This window comes from Dreissena polymorpha, chromosome 11 (genome assembly GCF_020536995.1).
Source record: "Dreissena polymorpha isolate Duluth1 chromosome 11, UMN_Dpol_1.0, whole genome shotgun sequence".
NCBI classification, from domain to species: domain Eukaryota; kingdom Metazoa; phylum Mollusca; class Bivalvia; order Myida; family Dreissenidae; genus Dreissena; species Dreissena polymorpha.
The window spans coordinates 64523631-64551111 of NC_068365.1; the positions used below are offsets into that span (position 1 = coordinate 64523631).

The 27481-nt window shown below is 33.4% G+C and overlaps 2 protein-coding genes across 6 annotated transcripts in view; one reads left to right on the plus strand and one right to left on the minus strand.

Moving 5' to 3' along the window:
* The window catches only part of LOC127849905 (thioredoxin domain-containing protein-like), a 322209-nt gene that overhangs the window by 27351 nt on the left and 267377 nt on the right, over positions 1–27481 (plus strand). The window lies entirely within an intron of this gene.
* Positions 1495–27112, minus strand: LOC127851085 (uncharacterized). 5 transcript variants are annotated; one of them, XM_052384574.1, is made up of 12 exons: positions 26945–27112; positions 13307–13385; positions 12920–13009; positions 11632–11689; positions 10740–10881; positions 9641–9784; positions 8711–8846; positions 8454–8606; positions 6404–6627; positions 4565–4697; positions 3683–3774; positions 1495–2730 (listed from the first exon to the last, which is right to left on the minus strand). In XM_052384574.1, the coding sequence occupies exons 1-12, from the start codon at positions 26993–26995 to the stop codon at positions 2587–2589; spliced, it is 1446 nt and encodes a 481-aa protein (XP_052240534.1). In that variant the 5' UTR covers positions 26996–27112; the 3' UTR covers positions 1495–2586. The 5 variants fall into 5 exon arrangements, with proteins under 5 accessions (XP_052240534.1, XP_052240535.1, XP_052240536.1 ...); XM_052384575.1 differs by lacking the exon at positions 26945–27112 and adding an exon at positions 23607–23770; XM_052384576.1 differs by lacking the exon at positions 26945–27112 and adding an exon at positions 22693–22858.

Here is a 27481-nt window from a genome sequence, read left to right on the forward strand (position 1 = left end):
ATGGTAATTCTAGTCAAAGAATAAAAGCATGATAACATTATCTTCTGTACTTTTGGTAGTACGACGTCAATTGTTTCATGTGGTACAACAGGGCATTTGGTATGATCACTGATGGGTGACATGTGCATACATACAAGTCGGTATGTTCCTGTATAAAAACTACAACCAACAACAAAAACATCGTGGTCTTTAATTTTCAAAATAAAATTATGGTTTCAAAGATTTACAGAAACGTTTTTATTTATATTTATATCAAATTGTAAAATATTTTAAACGGTCCGTATTTTATTCAATATATCGGCCCATTTAAACAAGGAAATATTACATTTGATTGTAATATAAACTCACAAACAAATTCTTAAGATAAATGCAACGTGTCTTTAAACAAATAAAATGCAGACACAGAAACCATGGAAACAACGTGACCACTTGATTTACCACTGCTTGTAGTTTCAGCGCAATCTTTCAATGACTATAACTATGTCTCCATATCTTCAGCTTCTCTTACTTTAAGATAAATGCTATGCAGAACAGCACAAGTTGCCTTGTAAAATCTTCAACCGTACAAGAAACGCATACTGCTTGGTATCCAAACGTGTTAAAATTGGCACTTGCTTTAAAAGGACTTGTTCATAGATTGTCATATTTTTAGAACAAAATTATAAATGTTTGCTTACTATTCATACAAATCGATTCTGTTTTGAATAGTCTTAAGTAATAATAACAACACGTAATCGCTTTTGAATAACGAATATAAATCAATGAACCAATATTTTTAACATTTGTATTAGTCAGGAGTGATATTTCGATTCTTAAACATAATCTATACGTTCTATAATTAAATCAATTAATGGCACTTACTTTATTTTATCAAACTGCGAACGAGTCCCTTCAAACCAAGAATATACATATTGTTTCTGCAGTTTTTTTCCTTTAAAGACAAACGGATGGAACGTTATTTTTTCCTGTTAATTGTATTATGCTTTTATTTTGTCTAGATTTAGTATGAGTATATAATGATGTCAGTATTGTTACATAAACCAAAACAGTCGCTAGATACCAGTCATGTTGAAGCTGTATCTATGTTTGAGTTGCAAGATACATTTTATTTTATTTTATTTGTCATGTGTATATGTTGACTGATCATGTTTTTTCTTATACATATACATGTAGTTTAACTTATATATGTTTGCAATGGTATTGTTTCTGTTGCAATACATTTATTAACTTTCAACGTGTTTTGCTCAACTGTTACTTTTACTATTTTGAAGAACACTGGTCTATTGTACCACCACCTGCTAAATTAAACCTCATAACAGAAAAAAGATATCTAGTATGTATATACTTTGTTAAAAACTAGCCCGATCGCATTTCAGCGAAAGACAACTCTTCAACACATGCTGTTTGCATCGCATATTATAATCCACCTTTACTGATTAACCTTACTGTTCAGCGGTAAGGTTAAAACCGTCGCGGTTCTATAGTAACCATGTAAACAATATATATGTTTATTAAAATAGATCTAAATCTGAAAATAATTCTGACTAAGGTTAACGTTTTGGTGCAGAATATCAGACAGGCCAAACACTATATACCCCTTCTTCTTGGAAGAAGGGGGCATAAAAAGATCAATATTAAAGTAATTGTGTTCACAAAATTGTTAATAAACGATCGAAATAAAAAATCAATATATAAGTATTTCCATTTCATGTACCATAAGTGAACAAACAACTTCAGAGGAAATTGGCAAGTCCCTTGTCTTATCGAACGTCTTATGTTTAGTTTAGGTAATGACACCTAAGCGAAAGAAGCCTTAAACGATGTCTTAACTCAATAATTGATCATAAAATGATGCATATTGGATTTTAGTTGTATAATGTATTAAATGTGGCGTAAATATCTCGCCCGACGTCTAAGTTTCTCACGAGCTTGCTTTTTCAGTACACTCACTGGATTACATCTTTACTCGATATCATGTTCATGTTCTTGGTAGATGTCTTAAGACAAACATAAACAATAATTTATCAAAGGTCTAGTAAAAATCCAAAACGGATGTGTGGATATAAGTTCACACGCTTCTGTTCACCAAACTCGAAAGGACACGTAGCACTTTATGAATAGGCCTGTATATGGTAAATGGTTCAGATGAGGGTTCGTCCCTTTTTGTTATGTTTCGTCTACAATTTGCTTCAGAAGACGTCTTGTTACGAGAATTTTCACTAGACTTCACAGGAACGATAGTTGGCAATCATTGTTTAAAGTTGTACAAATCGGTTCGGTCCGCCACCTATGTAGTTTACAAGAACGGAAACCGAGAGACACTGCATTTATTGAAATGCTGTAACATTTATTTGCCTCCATCGGTGTTTACATCACGTTACGGTGACAATTTACACAATGTACTTAACAAACAAGCACAAACGAGAAATCATTCCACGTAATGAGATCATAGACGCATAATTCACTGTCATCACATTGAATCGTAATACAACAAAACGTTTGTAAGCTGTTAATACACGAAGAAAGTAATACTTTCTAAGATAATTGTGTTTTATTGCTGATGCTATGGTACTCAGATAAAACACTCTATTCCATGGCAAGCGTGTTGCTAAATGTTTTCTGGATTTGGTCGAGTTTCTCCATGGTAATGATGGCGTCTACATTAAGAAAACTTGGTTCTGAAGAGGCACCCATACTTTCTCCGGCATAGTTCTGTTCTTGAAGATTGGCCTAGAATACAGAAGGAAAACTAAGGGAACGTTCTAATACAATAAACGGTCGGAGACATATGCACCCCCCCAATAGGTCATTGAATCAGGATTTTTTTAAACAAAACTGACCATTAGAATTAATCTCATCATATAAGTATCAAATTGACCTTGACCTCTGAACTTATGACTCCAATTTCAATTGGGGTCATCTACAGTCCAAGGCCAATACACATGTGAAGTATCAAGCCAATCGGTCAATCCGTTGACAAGTTATTGATCAGAAACGATTTAAACACTTATTATGACAGTAACATTGACCTTTAACCTAGTGGTCAACATTTTATTAGAGATCATCTACTGCCCAAAGCCAATGTATATTTCAAGTACATTGCCAATCGATGATTCAGTTGAAGAGTTATTGATGGGAATCGATTTCGAGCTTAGTGTGACAATGACCTTGACCTTCGACCTAGTGACGCCGATTTCTATAATGACCATCTAAATCCAACGCCAATGCACATGAGAAGTATCGAGCCCTCCGTTCACAAGTTATAAATCGAAAAAAAATGTCACTCTTAGTGTGACAGTGACCTTGATCTTTGACGTAGCGACCAAAAGTTTTATCGGTGCTATCTACTGGCAAAGGCCAATGCGCATGAGAAGTATCAAACCTATTGGGCAATACATTCACACGTAATTGATCGAAAAGGAACTGGTCTATCGACATACCGACCGATCGACATCCAGCAAATCAATATACCCCCTCTGCTTCGAAGAGTGGGGTGCATAAATATAAGAGTATGTTATCTAACAATGTTGTTTTTTTAACATCCGATCTTGGAAAACAATTCATATAAAAGAAATACACATTATTGGAATTTTTTTTCTTGATGTCATACTCTTCTGTGCGTATTGCATAATTTTATTTTGATTTAAGACGTGCTGTTTAATTGTATGGTTGTAAGCCTTACCCTCCCATGGATGTCAACAACTATTTCAGGGAATAATATCTCAGTCACCTTTGTCAGCATCAAGGCTAATGGAAGGCCCAATTCGTTAAGCGCTGAAAAAGACAAAACATGGACAGGCCCTCCATAACATTATCCATTCTCACACTGAACAATCAATCTAAAAGTTTAAAGATCAATCTATCCATTCATACATCAATACACACATCAATATAATGCATCTATCCATCTATCTATCAAAGACCACATTCATTTCTCCATGCACATCTTAGAAACGTGTTTTGTGTGTGGGCAAATCAATCATGTACAATGTCATGTTGTGCAGACAGAAGACAGCATTCGTACGCATATATTTATATTGACCTCCGTATTCAGCCACGACACGAACAGCTCTATTGACGAAAATAAGCATGAGTAATTTTACGCATAAGCCTTAACTTTAAAACATCGTGCTTATGAAAAATTTGTCAACCAATATGTTCGACGCTGCTGGTGCGAACAGGTCATATCAATATCAATCCATATAATTTGCCATATATAATGTTTAGAACATTAATACACAACCAGGATAGCTAAGTTTCAATTCAACTTCTTGTTTGAGCAACACAATATGTAATTTTTATTTTTATGTCTGATACTTTATATAATGTGAGAATAATAATCAAATGTATGAAATCTATAACAAAGGGTACCTTAAATCATATTAAAATCAATAAATGTATATCGATGCGACAAAGTATGTTACATGTGTGTTGTAAGAATATACTAACTTAAGTATACCAAGGTGTTTGTGTTTATATTATGTTCCATAATAAGTTGGTTAAAAAAACAAACGTGTCGACATTCGGCAGGCATCATGGCGGCCATACTGAAATTATAAAATACCTTGTCCAAGCTTCTGTTCAACAAGCGCCTTTAATTTTTCCACTTTGTCAGGATGAACAATCTCCATAACTAAGTCTACGAATTCAGCCATTTCGGTGCGGTCTGCTCCATTAAATCGTGGGTACAAAGCATGCTGTAATATAAACCCGTTACCAATTCACACTTCGGAAAAATGACAACTTTCAAAATAACTGACATGGATTCAAACAATAAATGTGGTTAGTTTATGGATAAAAGTCAATTACAATTGGTAAAATAATAAAGCGTGTGTAACGCTTTTCATCGACAATATATAAAATACTTTTATAACTAACATAGCTTTTACAATACATTCTTTATGTTAAACAGTTGAATGGTGCGGTGGTAACAAGTAGGTTTTTACTTCAAGAGGTTCGCGGGTTCAGAACCCAATTAAGCATATATTGTTTTGATTCCTTTCTATTATTATTATTTCAGACTATACCTTATAAAATGTATTTTTTAGTAAATGTTTTAGTGTGATTATTCACAAATACGTGCATCTGTGAACAAGGCATTAAACAAGAGCTGTCAGAGGACAGCGCGCTCGACTTTTCGAGTGCTTGCCAGTATAACGTAAGCCATCATGGGGAAATTGTTCAAATTATTCAATAAGGTCAAGGTAATAGTTCAGTTATATTTTCCACAATCTGTTGAACATTTGTAAAGACATAAGAAATTTAATTTCAAGTTTGATAGCAATAGCTTGGGTGGGAAGTTTGGACGGTCCTTCAAAAATAAACTAAATAAATATTTTTTTCTAACCATGTTTCAAAGAAACAAATATTCTTTTTGAGTTGGGTAGGGGGGTTGAGAGGGGGGTATAATGTGGGGTGTGGTAATTTATAAGAGGATCTTTCAAATATAAAAAAAGGAAAAAAATATTATTTTTGTTTGTTTTGGGAGGTTGAGAGAGGGGGATAATGTGTGGTGTGGTAATTTATTAGACGATCTTTCAAAAATTAAAAAAAGGAAAAAAAATAAAAGGGGGGGGGGCAGGGATTCTGGGTTCGGGCGTGGGGTATTGTTTGGGTGGAATCAATTGTGGTATTCAGATAAGTCTTGTTTTGTTGTACTAATTAAATCTGAACATAAATAAAGAAGTTATGGCAATTTTACTAAAATTTATTATTTTTACCTTGAGAGTCGAGGTCATTCACAGGTCAAGGTCAAATTGAACTTGCCAGGTACAGTACCCTCGTGATAGTAAGAAAATATTTGAAGTTTGAAAGCAATAGATTTGATACTTAAGAAGTCAAGTGGATCTAAACACAAAATTTAACACAATATTCAGATACTTAGACAAAAAAGAGCCATAATTATTACAAAATGCTTGATACAGTTGTCTGCTCTAGTTTAAAAATTGGGGTCTTGTTGGTAAAGAAGTTTGCATAATATGAAAGCAATATGTCAAGGGACATTGAAAATATTAGAGGTGGTACGCAAACGTTTTCATAGATCTATCAATAATATGCATATTCTAAGTGAAAAAGGGCCATAATTCTTTTAAAATGCTTGATACAGTTGTCTGCTCTTGTGTATAGGTTGGGGTCATGTTAGTTAAGAAGTATGCAACATATTAAAGCAATATGTCAAGTAACATAGGAAATATTTTGGGTGGTACGCAAACTTTAACATTTGCACGCTCACGCTCACGCTAACGCCGACGCCGGGGTGAGTAGGATAGCTCCACTATATATATTTCATATATAATAGTCGAGCTAAATAGCATGCTATTTATCAACATATCGTGACTAACGTATGAGGGTTTATCGAAAGGGTCACTTGCAGTTTTGTTAATCAAGATTAAAAAATACTCACTTGTTGTTTTTCTTGCGAGTATTTTTCTAACATGTCCTCCGTATCTATGTACCTCTCTCCAGTATAAAGTTGGATGACTAATGTTAGCAAACCCAAAATGTCTTCTTGAATTTTTCGTATAATTTCTTTTCTTTCCAGCATAACATCGGCGGACAAAATTTTACGTGCAGACCCAAAGTCTATGATTTTTATCTTCATGTCGCTTTCTAACATTATGTTGCCTCCTACAACACATAGTTCTTATATTCAGGAGCACATCACAACTTGGTGGATGGGAATATTATTTCATATTGGCATACATTTACAGACCAATCGATGCACAATCTCAAATGAAACACTCGGAGCATTAGGGCTCCGATTTCACTGTATAAGTATATGTTAAGAACTTGCTTGTTCTAAGATGGAATATGTTCGATTGTCAAATTGTTGACATACGTGTATGCTCAGTAACAATATCGATACAATACTCATATGTAAACCAGTATGTGTAGTCAAAGCACACCAAAATAACCACTATAAAAACATTGGCTGCATCATTTTTCTAAATCTATTATTCCTAAGTACTTGCAATTTTATGAGTATTAACAATAATTATATTTTTTGATTATGATTAGCAATTTGATTTATGCTCTAATATTGATTTTCATTCTCGCTTAATGACACTACATACACAACGGCAAAGACGGCCATAGATTGATGAAAAAAGTTCAAAAGTCTTGATGCTAAGAACTAAAATGCGGCTATATCACAACTTAAACAGATTTAGTTTATTTTCAGTCAATAAAAGCAGAAGTTACTTTTAAAGTATTAGAGGCTCACCAACTTCCTCGCACCAAAAGCGGCTCCTGGTAGCCAAAAGCTTTTGCCACGATTGATCCCTTAAATACTCGTTAAATATCCATACATTCTCAAAACCAACGCACATTTCGTAATATAAAGTTAACCCGTACAAAATGTGTGTTCCTTATAGCAATAGCCAACATTTCAACGCTATTTAACAAGAAACAAAATGTTCGTTTTCAATTTTTGTGGAACAATATATTCCATTTGAATTTCCCGCGACGATGTCCAAACATTTGCCAGCGAATGCGAGATTGTCTTCGGCAGCGTAGGAAGCGTGACTTAGTTGCCCGTTATCTACTGGAGTTTGAAAAGTATGTATTTTTTTATAACTAATTCACATTTCAAAGGTTATTCTTACGATTTCAAGAATTATATTATCTTTCATAAGTGTATTATTCAAACAGCGTGTTCTGTATTGCTTTGTATATATAATTGACATTGTTTGATGCAATCGCGTGTACCTGACTCTAAATGAACTGCGCAATATAATTCTAATAGTACCGTAAACATAAAAAAGCTTTAATATATTTTACAAATTAACGCAAACCGATCTAAACTAAAGATCATCCGTAAAACAAAACAAGATGATATCGTAAAATGATTTTTAGATACTAAAAAGTTTCATAATGTTTGTATTATATCATTTTTACACCAAAATTAATTGTTTTAGAGTTTTTATTTTTTAATGAACCGTCGTATGGCACTTTATTTTGTTGAAAGTTTGTATTTAGCATTATAGTAGTTGGCAGTGTTTATGGATCTTTAACTTTCATGTATTTAAAGCAAATATATGAAATATCGTATTCGCTTTTTCTAGACAAAAAAAAAAATAACAAACAAATGCAACAATCATTTGCCAATGACTTTCCTAGCAAAAGCAATAGTTGCCTTCTATAATTTAAGGTTAAATTCAAATACATTAATATATTGTATTCACGTGACCAACGTATGCAACAAAACTTGTACGATTTATATAACTTTTTATATGACCAAACATCAATACAAGTTTAACCTCTAAAGCTCTAGCCAAGTGGTTGAGGTGACATTTGCTAATACGTTTTCAGTGAGTAAAACGTGCGATGATGAACATCTCTTACTATTGACGAAAGTACGACAATTTAACGAAATATTATGTGTAATTTAGCGAAATATTATGTGCGATACAAATTCAACGAAATATTATGTGCGATACAAATTATCAAAATACCTCCAACATCGTTATGCGCCCACTCTTTCTTATGGATGGTGCTGACGGCTTCTAGAGCCCCTTTTAAGAGATACATTGAGAAAGGTTTTGCCAGATTCTCGTGACTTGCTAATGTTGATAGGTGCTCCTCGATTATCTTGCTGAAGGTTATGGCTGAAAATATTGCGCATCATTACGTACAGGGAGAAAATGTTCGGTGTTGCTTCATGCAGCAGAAAATTTACATTTGTATTATAAAATCGATTATTGATAGATACCTGTCTCCAGGGCCTCCATGTGAATTTTCACTGTGTTCTCTTCCAGTTTAACCAAGTACAGTTTGGGAACATGACCCGTGTCGTTCAAATCCATCCAGCACCTTATTTCATCACACCGAAACGAGCGAATCGCAACCTGTAAACAGAAAAGAAACGCATTGTTATTTTTGTCAGGTATACATGAGCGGGTCCAGAGGGCCACGTGGTGGTCACCTGATACTATCATATACATAGATATTTCTACTTCAATGCATGCAGAGCATTTTGGGGTATTTTAATGATAAAATATGGTCACATTCAAATCCAGTCCAATCATTTTCGCTTGATGGTTTAACTTGCATATATTTGAAGAACAAGAGCTGTCACCATAGGATGACTTATGCCTCCTATAAACGCTTGATAGAAGTTATGAGCTTTTTTCGAAACCTTAACGTAGATTTCAAAACCTTAACACGGACCCTAAGTTCAAGGTCAAGGTCACAGGGGTCAAAATTTGTGTGCGTTTGGAAAGGCCTTGTCCGTATACAGATGCATACCAAATATAAAGGTCATATCTCAAGGGACATAGAAGTTATGAGTGTTTTTCGACACCTAAACGCAAAGTGTGACGGAAAGAGGGACAGACGGACGGACAGTCCGATCACTATATGCCCTCCTACCGGGGACAAAAAATGTTCAAATATATACGTCTATAGGTGTTTAAAGATTTTACGAAAATGTGTTTGTTCAAAGAATTATTACTTAATTGGTATTGTTTTAATAAAAGGACCGGCAAGCAATGCAAACAATTCATGTGTGTATTTTTTTTAACTTGTACACAAACATGATCGTTTTTTGTTCAAATTCAATCTAATCATTGTCGTCAATAAGTTAACTTCTAAAAATGATAATATACAAGAACAATTCGTAAAGAGACAATACAGGACTTACTGTTTTCACTGCATGTCTCACGCCAGGTTTTTTATCCGCAATCACATATATATCACCTTCCGAAGCGTTACCAACTCCCAGAATTTTTTGCACTTTGCTAAACTCATTCCCTTCTCGGTATTTTAAATCAGGCGTATATGAAATCTGTTAAATATGGCATTAATGAATTAATACAAATGTTAATAGTAATTGATACCTCTCTCGAGAATCATAAAGGCAAATACTTCAACTGGATTGCCAAACAAATGTGAGCCAAAACTATTACATGTTAGACTTTTAATTGAGCATTTTTGTTCGAACACTGGTCCTTAATTATATTTGACTATCTGATAAATTTCCAGGTTTGTTCAAGAGCTGTTTAAATAATTGAGTAAAAAATCTAGCAAACGCAAGTAATATATGCATATAGTTTATTCTCTAAATACTTAAAAAAAGCATGGGTTTAAAAAAAAGGAAAATACAACGTGACAGAAGCGTTTGATGGATTGTCGTGACGAAAGCTTTACGATACGTAAGACTTATCAATAGATATCTCGAGAATCAGTAACACTTATTCATATAAGTCTTGAGGATACAAAACGCAAAGTAATTAGAAGTTCGAGAATACGTAACACTCATTAATAGAAGTATTGATAATACGTGACACCACATAGATATTTAATTATCCAGAGCAGAAGTCATACATTTCTGGCAAAAATGAATACTTGTAGAGTGGTCACAAGATTGGTCAATTTTTCTTAGTGACCTCGTCGTTAGCACTGTTTTGACATAATCCGGGATATCGTTAGACGAACAATAGTTTCTACACGTTTCATAAAGATTGCAAAATAAAAATGGTATCAAGCATTTCGAAAAGGTTACACAAAGTTTCAGAATAGCCAAATATAGAAATCTGCACGGATTGAAACCATTTTTAATTTGGGCAGATTTATAAGAACACATTATATAGAGAAAACGTTAAATGTAATAACCCCCGCCCGCCCTTGAAGGGAATCGGTTGTAAAAAAAAAGTATACACCTATTATTCGAGTTGGTATATTGACTATTTCGCAAACTACAAACAAATTTAAAGCGAAATTGTATTCGATTATGCACATACCTTACTTTTGTCAATGACAACACCGGACGGATTCTCCTTCTGCTTGAGTAATTCAATAAGGTCAAAAAAGTCTTCTAATTTTTTACTTCGTAACTCGTTTGATTGCGGTGCACACAATCTGTTTGCGTTTGTACCGTATGTCCTGTTAGTTCAAAAAAGGAAAATTTTATTTCAGACAAATAATTCACACCAGTACGATTCAGTAAACAACCGATGTTTTTTATTGAAAAAAAAAACAACATTAAAATATCTAACACCATTATAAGATCATATAACTCGCAATCAAATTACGTACAAACTCCTGAAATCGTGTGAACGTTTTTTGATAGAGCATCACTAATTCCGAAATGACATGATTCAATTCGATATCGATTATCTAAAAGTTAAGTTATATATTTCGATTATATTGTTATTCTTTCGTCACAATGACGTTTTGTTGATAAAATAAATTTTGCGTTAGATAAGAACCTATTTTATTTAAATCATTGTCATTGCAAACGTATATGAATTACATATATACATCAACAAAGTCATATATGGTTATGATGCTTCAAATAGTGTATGCAGAAGTACAGGAAACATGCTGTGATTATACTTTTACTTGTCAAAACAACATATAAACATAATTATAAGTATATATTTTTGGACAAAACACGTCCGCACATGCTATTCAGGGACTATACTTTCCGCTCGTATTGCATTTTTTGTTTAAAGGAAATCTCCTCTTAGCGAAAGTCAAGTTTAGGCGGAGAGTGATGTAAACCTGTTCGGACTGAACAGCCTGATCTGGTATGATATTTTACGCACATGCATTAAGCAAATTATTCCAAGAACGAGGCGCATTTATATTGGTAGTTTTATGTCTGAGTGGAAAAAAGCTTTGTTAACAAACTGGTTGTTTTCTTCGTAGTGAACAGACAATCGCCCCTGCGTAGATTTCTTCAATTTGACTGCAAACAAAAACAAAATCAAGTCAATGTCCTAACTATTATTAATACTATTGTTTCGTTCAAGTGCGTATGTTCGTTTGCAGGTGCGCAAACTTAAAATATGTGTTATCAATGTTAAGCTTATAAATGGATAATACTTTTTTACAAATCATATTTATAAAACAGTTTTAAAGCATCTAAGTGTTCGTTCGCACATGTGCACACTGAGATTTCCATCACAATCATAGGCGGATCTACAATCATACGCGACGTACCATCCCCCCTCTAAAATCGCCAAAGTAAAGTCAATGCATTTGATGTTTCACACTTAACTAGATCTATATCACCTATTTAAACTCATTTTCTTCTTTTTCGTACACAACATTTCCCACTTATCACAGACAATCGCTAAATGTTTTAACTTTAGAATCTCTGTCGCCCGGTTTTCAAGTTGAACTTTGCGATTCTGATGTATCCCTCTTTTTGCACATTGATTCTCTTTTCGCTGCAATTTATATCAACACAGATGGATGCGAAAACGTCAAAACGAGCGAAAATGAAGAAAACTTTGACAAGCTTTTATCCAAAACCTGTGGGAAGATGGTACAACTTGCCATTTTCTAGTCTCTTTTATATACTCCAACTTATCTGAAAAATTCACGATTATCCCTTGTTATCACAAATTGCCTGTCAATAGTGGTTGTAAAACCTTGAAAATCACTAAAATCGTGGCGCTTCCGGAGGGCTTTGTCCCCCTGGACCCCCAAGCAGGAAACCCCCAGCAAATCTTTCAATATCCCGCCCCCCCCCCCACCTTAACCAGAAATCCTGGATCCGAATCCTGACAATGTCGGAGAACAGCATGCTTAATGTCTACTTCGCTGGTTACTAATGATTCGTATTTGTAAGATCAAATGACGAAAATATTACAGGTGATAATACTAAATTTTGACTCTGTTTCATAAACAAATAATGTAATTGACCATTTTGTCATTTTTGAGTAATTGAGCGTATATTGTTTTTATTATGTAAGGGCAAATTTGAAAATAATAAGGATGTAGCATAGCATAATGCAACGATGTAAGCTGAAAATGTAAAACTGGTGTGTCTACTTAAAGGAAATGTTCTGATAATTTAAGATTATTTGTAAACACATTTCATTACGTGCATCAAATTTGTGTACCGTATCCTAACTTTTTCAAAAATAAATTGTTTTATAATTGACCTTAACAAATTTTAAAGTATAAATACCTTCTCCTTCCCTCATGCCCATTAGAAGAATTTTAAGATTTTCTCTAGAGGTCGGAGAAAGGTCGTCTAGAGAAGCCTCAAAATTATCACCTGTTCGGAAATATTATTTTTTTGAAAATAACATTTTCACACACTGTTTAAGAACAAACAGAAACATATTAATCCGCAGCAGGATATGGAGTATGCAATTTCAAAATGTAATAATTTATAAATTGGAACTTTTTTAATTCGGCTAAAACAAAAGAAAGTAAATCGTTACATAAGAAAATTGCAATATCAACAATATTTTTAAGCTCATTTTTTTTAAAATATGCAATAATATCAGGATCCAGATTTTGTTCGAACAGAGCAAAGAAATTGCATATTAATTTCGATACACTCATTAACCTGTCGTGGGAAGGTTTACTTTCGGAATAGCGGCTTTCAGGTCGACATGTACACCATCACGTGAAGCCATGGTCACCGCCTTGAATGCAAATAAAACAGGAAAAAAAATACGAATATCGTTTTGTGAAAACTTGGCCAAATGCATGTACGGAAAGTGTATGGAACAGTCAGCACAGGCTAAGCAGGGGCGACACTTTCAGCCTTTATTGATTTTTTTGTTAAATAAAAAGTCTCTTCTCAACAAACATCCAGTTTATGCGAAAAGTGTCGTACCTCATCAGCCTGTGCGGACTGCACAGGCTTACCTGAGAGGCCACTTAAAGGGACCGTTTCATAGATTTTGGCATGTATTGAAGTTTGTCATTAAATGCTTTATTTTGATAAATGTAAACATTGGATCTAAAAAAGCACCATTAAAAATTAAGAATAACATTAAATAGATAAAATAGTAATCCTCATTTGAGCTCGAAAAACTGACTCCTGGAGTAAAAGTCTGACGCTTAGATCACTCGGCATTCCGTATTCATACAATGAGTGATGTATTTTATACTTTATATAAGCAATCCTAGTAGTGTCACAAAATATAACGACAACAACAGATCTCTCCTAATTATTCAATCGTTTCGTTTTGCAGCGCTTTATAATTTTCAGGTTTTTAAATCGTCAAAGTATGCATAAAATGGATATTTTAGAGCATGGTATTACTGTTCCGTCGCAAATATTATAACTACAACGAACATTGGCGAATCAGATTTTTTTAATTTTGTGTATTTACCAAAACGTGAAAAGAACCCTTCACACATTCATTAAGCATGTTAGCAAATACTGTTAAACGATACTATGTGGAGATATAGCGAGTACACAAAACCTACACAGTATACTGTAAAAGTTTTATTTTCATCAAAATTAATCATGGCGTTGCGGTCTATGTTTTTCGGTGATATTTAAACAGAAACTTGGGCTGTGACTAATTGGATCGATTCGTAACTAAGGGCGAATAAGAGATGTCGTTCGTTCGGGACGGTATCGGGGTAAACAGGTAAATAAACCATACGAGAACACGTTATGCACCTCATATTACTGAAGTAGTAATATTTACTGTTCATTTCAATTCAAAGTTACGTATACAATTATATCTGGATTGATTAATATACTTATAGTTCTACTGTGTTTACATTTGCCATATAATTTCGCGGCACGGACCTTTTTATCAGTTAAAGTTTAGAAACTCTTATAATAGCTTTCTGCTTTTAAAACTTTAATCGTTGAATTGTTCGATCGATACCCAACATTTATACCGTTTCTGTAAGGTATTTCATTGATTCATAACCAGTATTATTACGTGTTTAGTTTAAATATTGATTGATATTCTTCTGTAACTGTCACAATTATTAGTTTCTGGAAACATTAGTTTTAACAGCAATTTTATAACAGTTTTGTGTACTTTTTTTATTTTTCTAATTAATATATTATGCTGTTTTGAACTGTTTTCGGGTTTAAATATTGTTTTAGAATACCGTGTGCGAGTACTTTTACTTTAAACATATTTTATTTCCAAATAATGACATTGTACAAATGTAAATATTGGTCCATACATAAATAATGGAAAAAGAGTTAGACCTGAAGTTCTTCAACATTATCGGGGGTCTTTCCCTTGCAATAGTTTTAACATGTTGTAATGGTGACAGACTTACATAAAATATTAATCATGTCATTTACACAATATACAATTGAGAACATAAATCTCAATAATTGTATTTATTATATGATGACAACAGTACTACTTATAATAACAGAAGTTACCAAGAATAGTAAAACTAATAGTAATAATGATAATAAAACAAAAAATAATAATGATTTTATAGAAAATATACAGTCATCGTATACAATAAAGGATATTAATAATGATAGTAATCAAGATAGTTATTAGTCCTGTCTAGCAAAATGTAAAAAAAGAAGAGTTAGCTAAGTAATGAATCGCTTTGTCGTAATAATATATTTTTAAATCCGTTAAAAATGACGGTGTTGTTTTCATTATTAAGTGAAGGTTTACCATAAAGGAGCATCTCACAATTTAGGGAATGAAACGATGGTAGCGCAGTAAATAGAGCTATTCGCTGCAAATGGTATGTATGGCAATTAAAGAAGTAATGCTCATCATTTTCAGTACCATTTCCGCACGCACATAGGGGAGTGTTTTTTAAATGATTAATGAATAAGCCCGAGTTAAGGTTACTGCAATTATTTCTTAAGCGGGCATGTAGAATTGATGAGTGTCTATCCCCAGTGTAAAAGTATTGGGGATTATCTTCGCATAAATTAAATAATTGTTTCAATGAAGTTTTAAAATTCCAAATGTTGTCAATGTTTCGTATATCAATAGGTAACGAATTCCATAGATTGATGGCAGATGGTAAAAACGAGCGCGAATAAAGTAAAGTTCTTCCTGATAAGATAATATAGTCAACTGCGTTTCTAAGATTACGAGAGAATTGTTCATGAACTGTTGGTGGGAGAAGGTTGGTAAGGTAATTGGGACACTGGCGGTTATGCATTTAGTAGATATTAATTAGTTTTAGATAACTTCGTCGTTTTTCTAGACTTGGTCATTTAACTTCAGTGTAAAGGTTTCTAAGTGAGACGGATCTGGTTAGGCCTGAAACAATACGCGCGGCTTCATTTTGGATTTTTTCAAGTAATTCCTTGTCGTCCCATACAACACACGCGTATTCTAATAATGGACGCAAGTGTGTGAAATATATTTGATTTAGACATTTTCTTGATAACTTTACGCATAACGCCGAGGATTTTCGACGCGGATGTCAGAATATTATTCATGTGGTTGTTCCATTTACCATCGCTGATAAGCGTGAGACCGAGATGTTTGTGTTCATCAACAAATGTTACGGGTACATTACCAAACATTAACTTGGGAAAAGGAATATTATTTTGTGTTGTGAATAGAATAGCTTCAGTTGTTTGGGATTAAAATCAACAAGCCAACGCTTTGCCCATTCGTTAATTAGACATAGGTCATGATTTAAAATACCATCGAGATCAGCTTATACAGATGTGGTACATAAAAATGAAGTATCGTCAGCAAACAGTCAGGTAATACGTAAAAGGTTTTCTACAATATCATTAATGTAAATCAAGAAAAACAACGGTCCTAATACTGAGCCCTGTGGGACACCGGCATTTACTACTAATGACTGCGACTTTGCTGAGCCGACAAATACCTGTTGTGTACGGTTAGACTAGTAACTCTCTATCCATTGTAGTATATTTCCACTTATGCCATTTTGTTTAAGTTTGAATAAAAGACCTCGATGCAAAACACGGGCGAACGCCTTGGATATATTCGCAGAATATTGGGCGATAGTTTGAAGGTATGTTCGAGTCACCCTTTTTGAATAAGGGCATCACCATTGCATTTTTCCATAAGGAAGGGACTGTGCATTCTTGTAGTGATTTATTAAACAAAAGGCATAACGGTTTTGAAATAGACTCGCTATTACGCTTAAGAACAAGATGACTGATTAAATCTTCACCAACAGCTTTGTTGGTTATTAAAATTTTGATTAAATCGATTATTTCAGTTTCAGTAATGGATACATTTTGCGAACTGGCAAATGGAAACTGAGAAGGGACGGGAAGAACTCCCGAAGATGAATCTAAAGTTGAAATGGAAACAAAATAATTGTTTAAGCACGTTGCTTTTTCTTCTTCAGAAGTATATATAGTTACGTTTCCATGTAAGTCGACCGATTTTAGGGGTGGTATCACATCAGAGTGTGAATGCGAGTGTATGAGATGTTTTAAAATCTTCCAGTATTGCCTGGAAGTGCTTGATTTTAAATCAGTTAACGTAGTTTCAATATTGGAGTAAAATTGTTCCTTGCATGTTTAATCATATTGTTGACTCTGTTACGAGCGTCTTTGAATTTAGCCCAGTTGTTTTCAAAAGGTTGTTTTATAGCGGTAGCTTTAAGTCGGTCGCGTTTACGGGTAAATGTACGTATCATAGAGTCGTACCAAGGTTTATCATCAGGACGGACTGTGACTAATTTTAATGGAATACAAAATTTCATAAGTTCTAGAAGTTTGGCCGTGAATAAAGTGGTAGCATCTTCTACACTCATCAGTGTTATAAAAATCCAATTTTCGATGTTAATTAAATTGTTTGACGTTGAAAATCAGCTCGTTTGAACAACCAAACATGTCTCTGCATCGGTTTACTTATGACTGTTGGTACTTTAATGTGCGCAGTCGTGGCATGGTGATCACTTACGGAATTATCAATTGATATAACCTCACTGTTCAATACAATTTAATTATCGGAGACAATTATGGGGCCAATTAATGTAGTAGTATTGGCAGTGACTCTAGTTGCTTCAGTTATGACGTTTCTTAAATTAAATATTTCCAAGGACTGTTAAAGACGGGTACAGTTTTTAAGTTGGTCTTCGTTTATATCACAAAGCATAATAACATTTTTGTTCATATCCAAGGCTTTGCCAATATTAGTTTCGAGGTCATTCCAAAAAGATACATTTGAGTTGGGGGACGATAAAAGCAGCAAAGTAAAGCGGAGAAGTAGCCAGAATTAAGTTCAATCCATAATGAATTCACACTGGGACATTCTAACTCAATAACACGCCGCGACAGTTAAGACTTATTTACATAAATGAATAAGCCGCTGGAGTAGGGTGTATAATCTTTACGATGAAAACCTGTATTAAAACCTTCAATTGTTAAAACATTAACTGGAACAACATCAGTAAGATGTGTTTCCGTGAAGCATAAAATGTCAAAATTACACAGATAACTTGCTACAAAATCAAGTTTGTTACGTATGGGCCGCATGTTCAAATGCAAGACACTGAGTGCCTTGTAATCCGGTCCTGGATTTAACTCAATATGTCCTGATAAAAGTAAAATAAAGCGTAAAGCGTCAATTAATAACAGATTCATTTCAAAGACAAACGGTCGAATAATGCAGCCTGAGAAAAGCCCGAAAAGGGTGAGAAGAAGTAATGCAAATTCGCGTGTTGCACTAAACATGTAAAATATTTTTTCACGACAACAATATTTACTTGAATTAAATAACCCCACAGTCATTCGGTATGCAGCAATATCGTTACCCATTAGGTAAATGTTTAACAAACCAGCATAAATGACTGAAGGGCCGTGAGGTTTTACCAAAATACATTACAATGCGTGCAACTTCTTGACATATGATGGACAGGACTAATAATGCACAAAAAAGAAAAAGGATAAGAAAAAGAAAATGAAACATAAAGGGGATAATATAGGTTTAGTAAAAATATTTAATCATATAGTTAGTTGAAAACTAGCATAAACAACGATCTATAGCTTTTTTTATTCTAGTTGACAAAACTCCCAGTGACAGGATATAGGATATTTGAAACTAAACAACGGAAAAGAGTATTTTGAAGCGTATATATAAAGTCAATAGTGTACCCTGGGAAGTGTCGTTTAACATAAAGACAGCAAAACGAGTACCAACAAGCATAACATCAATAGCTGCAGTAAATAGTGGTCAGAATATCTCATTTGCGTTTACAGTAAAAGACTTAAACCATAGATAGACTAATCCCCAGTTAAGACGGATATTATCTGTTTTATATACTAACGTGGAATTCATATCGGAAAATTGACAGACGATATAGATTACTTTATGTGAATAACAATACTAAAACAAAAAACCCACGGACTTGGATAATTACGTGAAAGAAGAAAAAACAACAATAACGTTATCACTAAAATCCGAGAGTCCGAGAATCACTTTTCATTCTCAGTATCAGTGATTGGTTAAAGCTGCTTGATGCGACCACGTAGTTCACAAGGTGAATAAATATAATTATAAATCACCTGGTTAATCCCTTGTGGGTGACAGGTTTCTCTAATACTGCAAAATTTTACTTCAGACACCCAAGGACTTAGGTAAAGCTACTTAGCAAAAATTGTATTCACTTAAATCCGAGAATTACTATTCTTATACAGTAAACTTCATTGATTATAGATGGTTACTGTCGTATGATAAAATATTGATATCGGACGAGAATGATATAGGCATATGGAACCCCTGGCTTTCCTGCAGATGTTAATGGGTTATCATAAGACAGTAATCATGTTTTCTATTTCTCGGACAACCTTCCAATACACAGAATGTCTTACTTTACATAAACTTATGTCGTTTATTTAATAACACAAGCAGTCAGCAGACTGCACTGTACATGAACAATTGGCTTTAAATCTGTGAAGTGTAAACACTCAACAAAATAACTAAATATTATGCAATACGGATAAAACATTTTCACTATAAGTGAACTTCTAAACTAGTGGGTCTTTAATTGAATTTTTCGTCAAGAAATGATGCATTAAATATTTAAATACTTAGTTTAAATCTATTTATTTTAGCTCGATTGAATTTAAAGTACTTACTGCTTATTTGAAACGCTGTCGAGTCCGTGTCTTGGGCATGGAACAGGTACTCGTTATCTTTGTGGGAGCAAATATATGTACTGACTTGACGTAAGTTAATGTGTTAAGTGACGTTTGTTTGTTTTGATTTTTCATCGTTTTCAACAGTTTTTAGTTATCAACGTCGGTCAGTTTACCTACGCACACTTTTCCTCGGTATTTTTGTTTGCTTGTGCACATACTGATGGAAGATACAAAAACTGCTCTATTTGAGGAGAGGAGAATGGCCAAATAATGTCATGACCAATCAGCGCACAAGTTATGTTGATATTAAACCCACGATTCTCTTCCAGTAAAATGTGTAACAAACGCTTGAGGACTGATAACATTGGCAGTTATGTTATTACAAAAATGCATCAAGCCATTGGGCATTATGCAGTCAATGAAAATAATAATAAAAAAACAGAAAAACAACAACTAACTTGAACTTCACCTGAATGAAGATAAATATGCTATCCATGCGGACAGTGTTTAAAGGGACCTTTGCACGTTTTGGTAAATTGACAAAATTAAAACTAAGTGTTTTAGTTTCGCAAATGTTCGCTGTAGTTGCAACGCGAAACAATTCATAAGTTGGAGAGTTCTGATGTTGTCGTTATATCGTGTTACACTATGAGGATTGCTTATATAAAGTATAAAACACATCATTAATTGTATGAACACGGTTGGCCAAGTGGTCTAAGCGTTGGACTTTTACTCCAGGGGTCAGTGATTTTATCCCAGTTGAGGTTTACATTTTGTCTTTTTTTAATTGTATAAAGCATTCAATTACAAACTTCAATGCATGCAAAATTCTCTAAAAGTGTTCTTATAATGTGTTAGCAAAAACAAACGATTATATAGGTGGCCTAATCACAATCACAACATGCAACACAGACACAGCTTGACTATATGTTTGTCTCCTCATACACGTGTCATACTGATAAAAGAGGCAGCTAACCATACACTCTGGACCAGCAGACGATTGATTGCATAAATCAATCGCTGGATTTTTGAGCCACACTTTAAACTACTTCCAATATGACCCCGCTCATGGGCATTGAAGTTCAAATTGGCAAACGCTAGAGAAATTTTGTTTATTTTTGGAAAGCGCGATATGTTAAGTGGTATAATATGTTAATTACGCAAAGAGTAGAACGTTTAATAATATGTGGTAACCATTGACAGCGGAATAGTATTATTTTCAGCTCGGTACGAAGTCCTAGAACTGAAAATGAACCCAGCATTAGTTCCGTGAAACACTAAAATATGGATACTAGTGTTTCATAATTATGATGCTTTTGAAATAATTTAATAGCAACTCTAAGACTGTAATGGTACTTGTGCAAAGGGAAAATAAATCATTGTGAAAAATGGTTATTTTTATGACATGTTAGTTGTAATAATTGGTTCAAATTCCATTTACTTTAGCTAATTTGCATCTATGAGTATTATCATTCGTAAAAACTAAAAATTACTATAAAGTCAATATTTAAATAAAAATTGTAAAAAAATACAGTATTTTATAACTTTTCTTTTTTCGTCATTCGTGGTTTACAGTCCCTTTAAGAATTAAAGTAACATTACTATTCAAAATCAACGAAAATTTCGTACAATTGTTTGTAAAATAAACTTAATCAATTAAAAATCAGTGTTCCTTATGGCAATTGCCGAAATTTCAACGTCAGATGTGGTCTGGTAAAATAGATGTTTGTAGATACAAATTGCTCGTTTTTATTATTGTTTTAAATATCTATTCATACGACACATGAACACTTAAATGGTGTTTGTGTGTCGTATGAATAGATATATTCGCGGGAATTAATTGTGGCCACAAATAAATAAAAACGAGTATTTTGTATCTACAAAAATCTATGTAATCATACCACATCTAGCGTTGAAATTTTGGCTATTGCCATAAGGAACACTGATTGTTAAGGTGTTCACTTTATTTATCGATATACTTAACGAAATTCGAGCGTTATAGAGACTTTAAATTATTAATGCTTATTTCGGCATTTGTCGACACATTTTCTTAACTTTTATTTTAATTTACATTGAAATATATGTATAAGTTTTTTGCACATTTTATGTAAATTCATAAATATTTGACAAAATCGTATAATCTCGCTTTAAAACAACTTTAATATATGACCTGTCATCATGGGCTTTGTATTGGTCCCTCTTATAGAATGTTCATTTAGTATAATACAATAGGCAATGATAGCTATAGCATAATTACTCCATATTCTGTGTTTATTCTCTTTATCAAACTGGGCAAATATTTGATTTTTACATTGTGCAATGTAATGAATCCTGTTGTCACCTAGTAAATCTTGTTGACTTTTGAACCTCATCGTAAGCCATAGTAGTCGAGCTTACGAGGTATACCCACTGAACGCTTGTGTAGAAAGTACATGTACACGATTAAACAAACACCGATCCTTTATGATATAACCGATTGCATTGACTATTGTAGAGTTATGAATATTGATTAATAACGCATGTTTTGTCCGTACAAATGATTGTTGATTGAAATATACGCAATTTACACGTGCATGTTTTAAAAATTCGTGTAATTCTTTGTTTTGTTGTTGTTCGTCTTAAAAATTACCAACACAAGTTTATGTTAAAACACTGTATGCACATGGTATAGGTTACAACGGCTGCATGTATAAAGCAGACAAAAACGAACAAAACAATACCACTGTTTATGTTTGTTTTAGTTTACTTGTGAAGTTATTTTGTTTTTAACATGTATTTAATAAGCGCATTTGGCAATTTAGTTGTGTAATTGTTTACGATTTGAACTTTTGGAGTGCATTCTCTTTAATCTACGATTCATATGTACATGTATGTAGCATTTAAAAGCAATAATTAACAACAAGATATGAACTTACCAAGAAAGTATACTCCGTTTAAAAATTAGAAATGTAACTTTAAACTTGAAATAAACGTGTATAAAAAGATTCGTTTAAGCGTTTAAGAAAACACAGACACAGCTGGTTTTAAACCGAGTGAACAAAGCGACTAGCAGTGATGTGATTTACATGCGGTTTAAATACTTTATTTATGGAACACCGTGTTTTACGCGTTTTTGAAATAGACAAGTGCCGTTTACCGACTGTCGGTTATTAAATAATAGCTTATAAACAACAACCGTTATATTCAGTGGGGGGGGGGGGGGTTAAACAAATTAACAAATTATAAATAATTTCAACATCTCAAAGCTTATCAAACTACAATTATTTTAATGAAACTTTCTTTTTGTATTATATGGATCAGCGTTTGTTGTACATTCGGGTTAGTTGTTGTTTTTGTGTGAAAGTTTTGGAGATCCAGATATCAATTTTTTTCAGATACTACTTGCAAAATGCTCTTTTGGAAACGATATTTGACGATTGCCAATTACATGTTATGTGGACATTATTAACACAGAACATAAGTGTCGTTTTTGCTTATTTGTGGATGCTATTTACCAAATGTATGCTGCTTGTGCTTGTCATAATATTTGAAGACTTACACACAGGGGAAAAGTCATATGTAGACAAAAGCGTACATTATATATATGTCATGTAACAGCTTATAACATATCGTTTATTCTAATGAGTTTATTCTTATGACGGAAATTAATAAGGGGATATTTCAATAATATGTATAGGCAATGTTAAGATGAAGTTTGAGAATTTAATAATACACCTTGGGAGGTATTTGCAAAACTAAGACCTGATTTAAGATTTATTTAAAGTAAGAACGCAAATATGTTTACACTCAGGTGGGGTATAATTGGAATCAATAAAATGGAAAGTCAGACCTGATTTAAGATTAAATCCAAATAAGAACACAATGAGTCCAGAGTCAGCATATAGATACGAGATTGTAAGTAACACACATGGTCAACAAACAGCACAGATGAAAAGGTCACCTATTGTCTGGGGTACAAAAGTTATAGTACTGACGAACGTAACGGGATTACTCTAAACCAATATAAATTGATTAGATTTTAGTGCATTTGGCAAGCAAGTAAATACATGAATAGATTGTTCCTTCTAGAACGTTCTAATAAGTCAACCAATCCGTAATAAGCCCAGACCTTGATGACCAATGGAAATTACAAGTAGATTTTATGTAAATAATCCTGGGGATAAAATGCAGTGTTTTAGTTAATAAGAAAGGTCTGCGGTTAGAGATTTGTCACGTCTATTTGACGTGGTGGCCATGTCGGCCGCCGCGCTGTAAAATTGTACTTCATGAACATTAGAAGCGTTGTGTTAGAAATTATTAAACAGAAATAAATCTCGATGAAAACAGAAATGAACTTTGTTTGTTACTGTGTGTTCTCCACGAACAATGTGTAATTACGCGACACAGTACATTTTATGGTTGCCGTGACTTCAGGACGAACATTGAAAAACATTGGGAAACGGAGTACAAACAACACTATACGGAATCACAGGCCAACGGATCAAAAAAACAACGCGACTTGGAAAACGGTCAGTTTTTTCATAAATTATGGCAAACAGGGGTTTATTTAAAATGTTATCAAGTAAGAAATACAAAGTAAAAGGCGTTATGACAACGAAATTTTTAAGAATTGTTTTAAAGAATTTTACGTAGATAGGTGTTAAAGAAATGATAAATCATGTACGGAAAAATTATGCAAATATCAAAATCAATACAGTTTTTCATTGATCAGTATTTTTTCTAAAATATCGGTAAATTGAGAATAAAATAAATGAATAAGAAAGTATTTGAAATTGACATAATTATATGAGTTCTAGAAATACTGAAATTAGATGCGCACAAATAATTGAGGGTATTTAAAGAGTTTTCTATATTTTTTGTATTATTGGAATATATAATTATGTGCGGACACATTTTTGCATAAAATAAATACATTTGTAATTGATGGTATTTTTTAAATTTTTGATATTTTTGCAAGTTTTCATGAAATTTGAACGTATGAGGAAATTAGAATATTTGAAGAATGTTTCATTAATTTGACATTATAGGAATACAGATATATGAGGCATATACATTTTTATAATTAAGGAATTTTGAAGGCAGTTTAATATTTTGATATTATATTAAAGGAACTTATAAGGTAGGAATAAACATTAGAGAGTATCCGATTTTGACGTCATTTTATATAAGATATGAAATAGAAACCTGCACATAAATGGGAATTAAGAGACGTACACAAAATCAGTATACTTGACTATGGTTTCATGCATTCATAGAATAAAGAAATTAGGAGGGTAAACACATTTATAAGAGAAATAATGTTGAGTGCGAATATGAATAGGGCAGACACTTAAAAAAAATATTATGTAAATATGTATATACGAAATTTTGTTTATTGCAAATGTATGTAGGGTATCGGTAATATTGAAGGTCTTGAGTAATTTTAAGTAAGAATTTAATGTGTTCTGTCACGAAAACTGTGCAGTTAAAATATACTGATATATGCGCATTAAATTTCTGTTATTAAATAAACTCTATAAGGTACATAGAGGTTTATGAGAGCCTATCATTTGCGAAATGATGGAAGCCTACCATTTACTCATGGTGGAAGAATACTTATTGTATTAGATTTATAGGATTAGTTCATTAGGAGAACAAGACTTGAAATTTGAAGTATACCGATAAATGTTCTGGTGTAATGAATGCATATTGAAAAAAGTCTGCCCTTTTTCATCAAAAATTTCACAATTGTTTAGAGAGACGCGCGTATTTAAGAGCGCCCAGGTACATATGTCGATAGAAAGGGTCATTAAGTACATAATGATACACAGGAGATTAGTGATTTTAAGATACGAACGCGATATGTCTGTTTAAAGTGCAATACCCTAGGTAAATAAAGTAGCGCATACCTGTCACAAATTTACTGATAGCACGTACGTAAAATATCGAACTGTTATGTAATGTTTAAAGGAGTGTTTCGATAGTAATTGGTGTAATAAAGGTTGTATTTACTAAGGCGTTCTATTAAGTTGTCATGACGGTATTTAAGAGGAACTTAAGGGGATATTTATAAATGTTTGCCATGATTTTGAACAACTGATACTTGTATCACCACAACGCAGATGAAAGATCGAGATTTGAAGACAACGCCGAAGAAGAGCGACTTCGCGAGACAACGCCTTCCACAACGAATAGAAGAAACAAACAACATGATTAGGATGGAACATCACGGTGTTTACTCTCAAAGTGAATACCTGGTTCTATTGCTAAAAGAAGACCCAACGCCAGACGTTTTCGAAGGACAACAAGTGACGCAACACTGGACACAATACCTGTGACGTTAAACACTATAGGGAAGATGCAGCCGTTTAACTGTTTGACGTGCGTAGATAACGCATTTGGAATGATACTTCCGAGGCCTAAGACATCAAGGAGAACACTGCTATAGTTAATACCTCGTGAGCATTATGGCCAATAGAAGATCTTAATGTCCCGAGAGAAATGAAGACGCTGGGACCATCAACAAACGACAACGAAAACAACAACAACGATGAATACAACGGAAACGACGATCGACGACGCAAGTTAAACAGCGGAAAGCAGAGCTGAATCAACAAACGCATTCCAATTTTCACGGACGAACCTACAATCGGCTTATCTTCAAGACGGCGGCAATGACATTAAATAAACATCGTATTCGCCACGTGACGACTTCAACACTACATGGACGACACCAGACGTATTGAAGGCCAACGACCAACAGATGATGTACTCCGCTACATACCGATTTACATTTATATTGTGTAACAATAACTTATGTTATCTATTTCAGCAGAGACGCTTGTAAAATAAAAATAATAATAATAATAATATTTTTTTAATATCATAAATAATTTTTTTAATATCATAAAATATTAAAAAAATTAAAATAAGGGGAAAGTTGTGTCATGTAACAGCTTATAACATATCGTTTATTCTAATGAGTTTATTCTTATGACGGAAATTAATAAGGGGATATTTCAATAATATGTATAGGCAATGTTAAGATGAAGTTTGAGAATTTAATAATACACCTTGGGAGGTATTTGCAAAACTAAGACCTGATTTAAGATTTATTTAAAGTAAGAACGCAAATATGTTTACACTCAGGTGGGGTATAATTGGAATCAATAAAATGGAAAGTCAGACCTGATTTAAGATTAAATCCAAATAAGAACACAATGAGTCCAGAGTCAGCATATAGATACGAGATTGTAAGTAACACACATGGTCAACAAACAGCACAGATGAAAAGGTCACCTATTGTCTGGGGTACAAAAGTTATAGTACTGACGAACGTAACGGGATTACTCTAAACCAATATAAATTGATTAGATTTTAGTGCATTTGGCAAGCAAGTAAATACATGAATAGATTGTTCCTTCTAGAACGTTCTAATAAGTCAACCAATCCGTAATAAGCCCAGACCTTGATGACCAATGGAAATTACAAGTAGATTTTATGTAAATAATCCTGGGGATAAAATGCAGTGTTTTAGTTAATAAGAAAGGTCTGCGGTTAGAGATTTGTCACGTCTATTTGACGTGGTGGCCATGTCGGCCGCCGCGCTGTAAAATTGTACTTCATGAACATTAGAAGCGTTGTGTTAGAAATTATTAAACAGAAATAAATCTCGATGAAAACAGAAATGAACTTTGTTTGTTACTGTGTGTTCTCCACGAACAA

Bases quoted from the DNA above. Each gene is read 5' to 3' on its own strand.
- LOC127851085 (XM_052384574.1), bottom strand. From the start codon at position 26,995: ATGCTGACTCTGGACTCATTGTGTTCTTATTTGGATTTAATCTTAAAT. The intron at 13,010-13,306 runs GTTAATGAGTGT...ATTTCCGAACAG, and splicing joins AGTAAACCTTCCCACGACAG to GTGATAATTTTGAGGCTTCT. The intron at 3,775-4,564 runs GTATTTTATAAT...TGTCTTTTTCAG, and splicing joins TGAACAGAAGCTTGGACAAG to CGCTTAACGAATTGGGCCTT.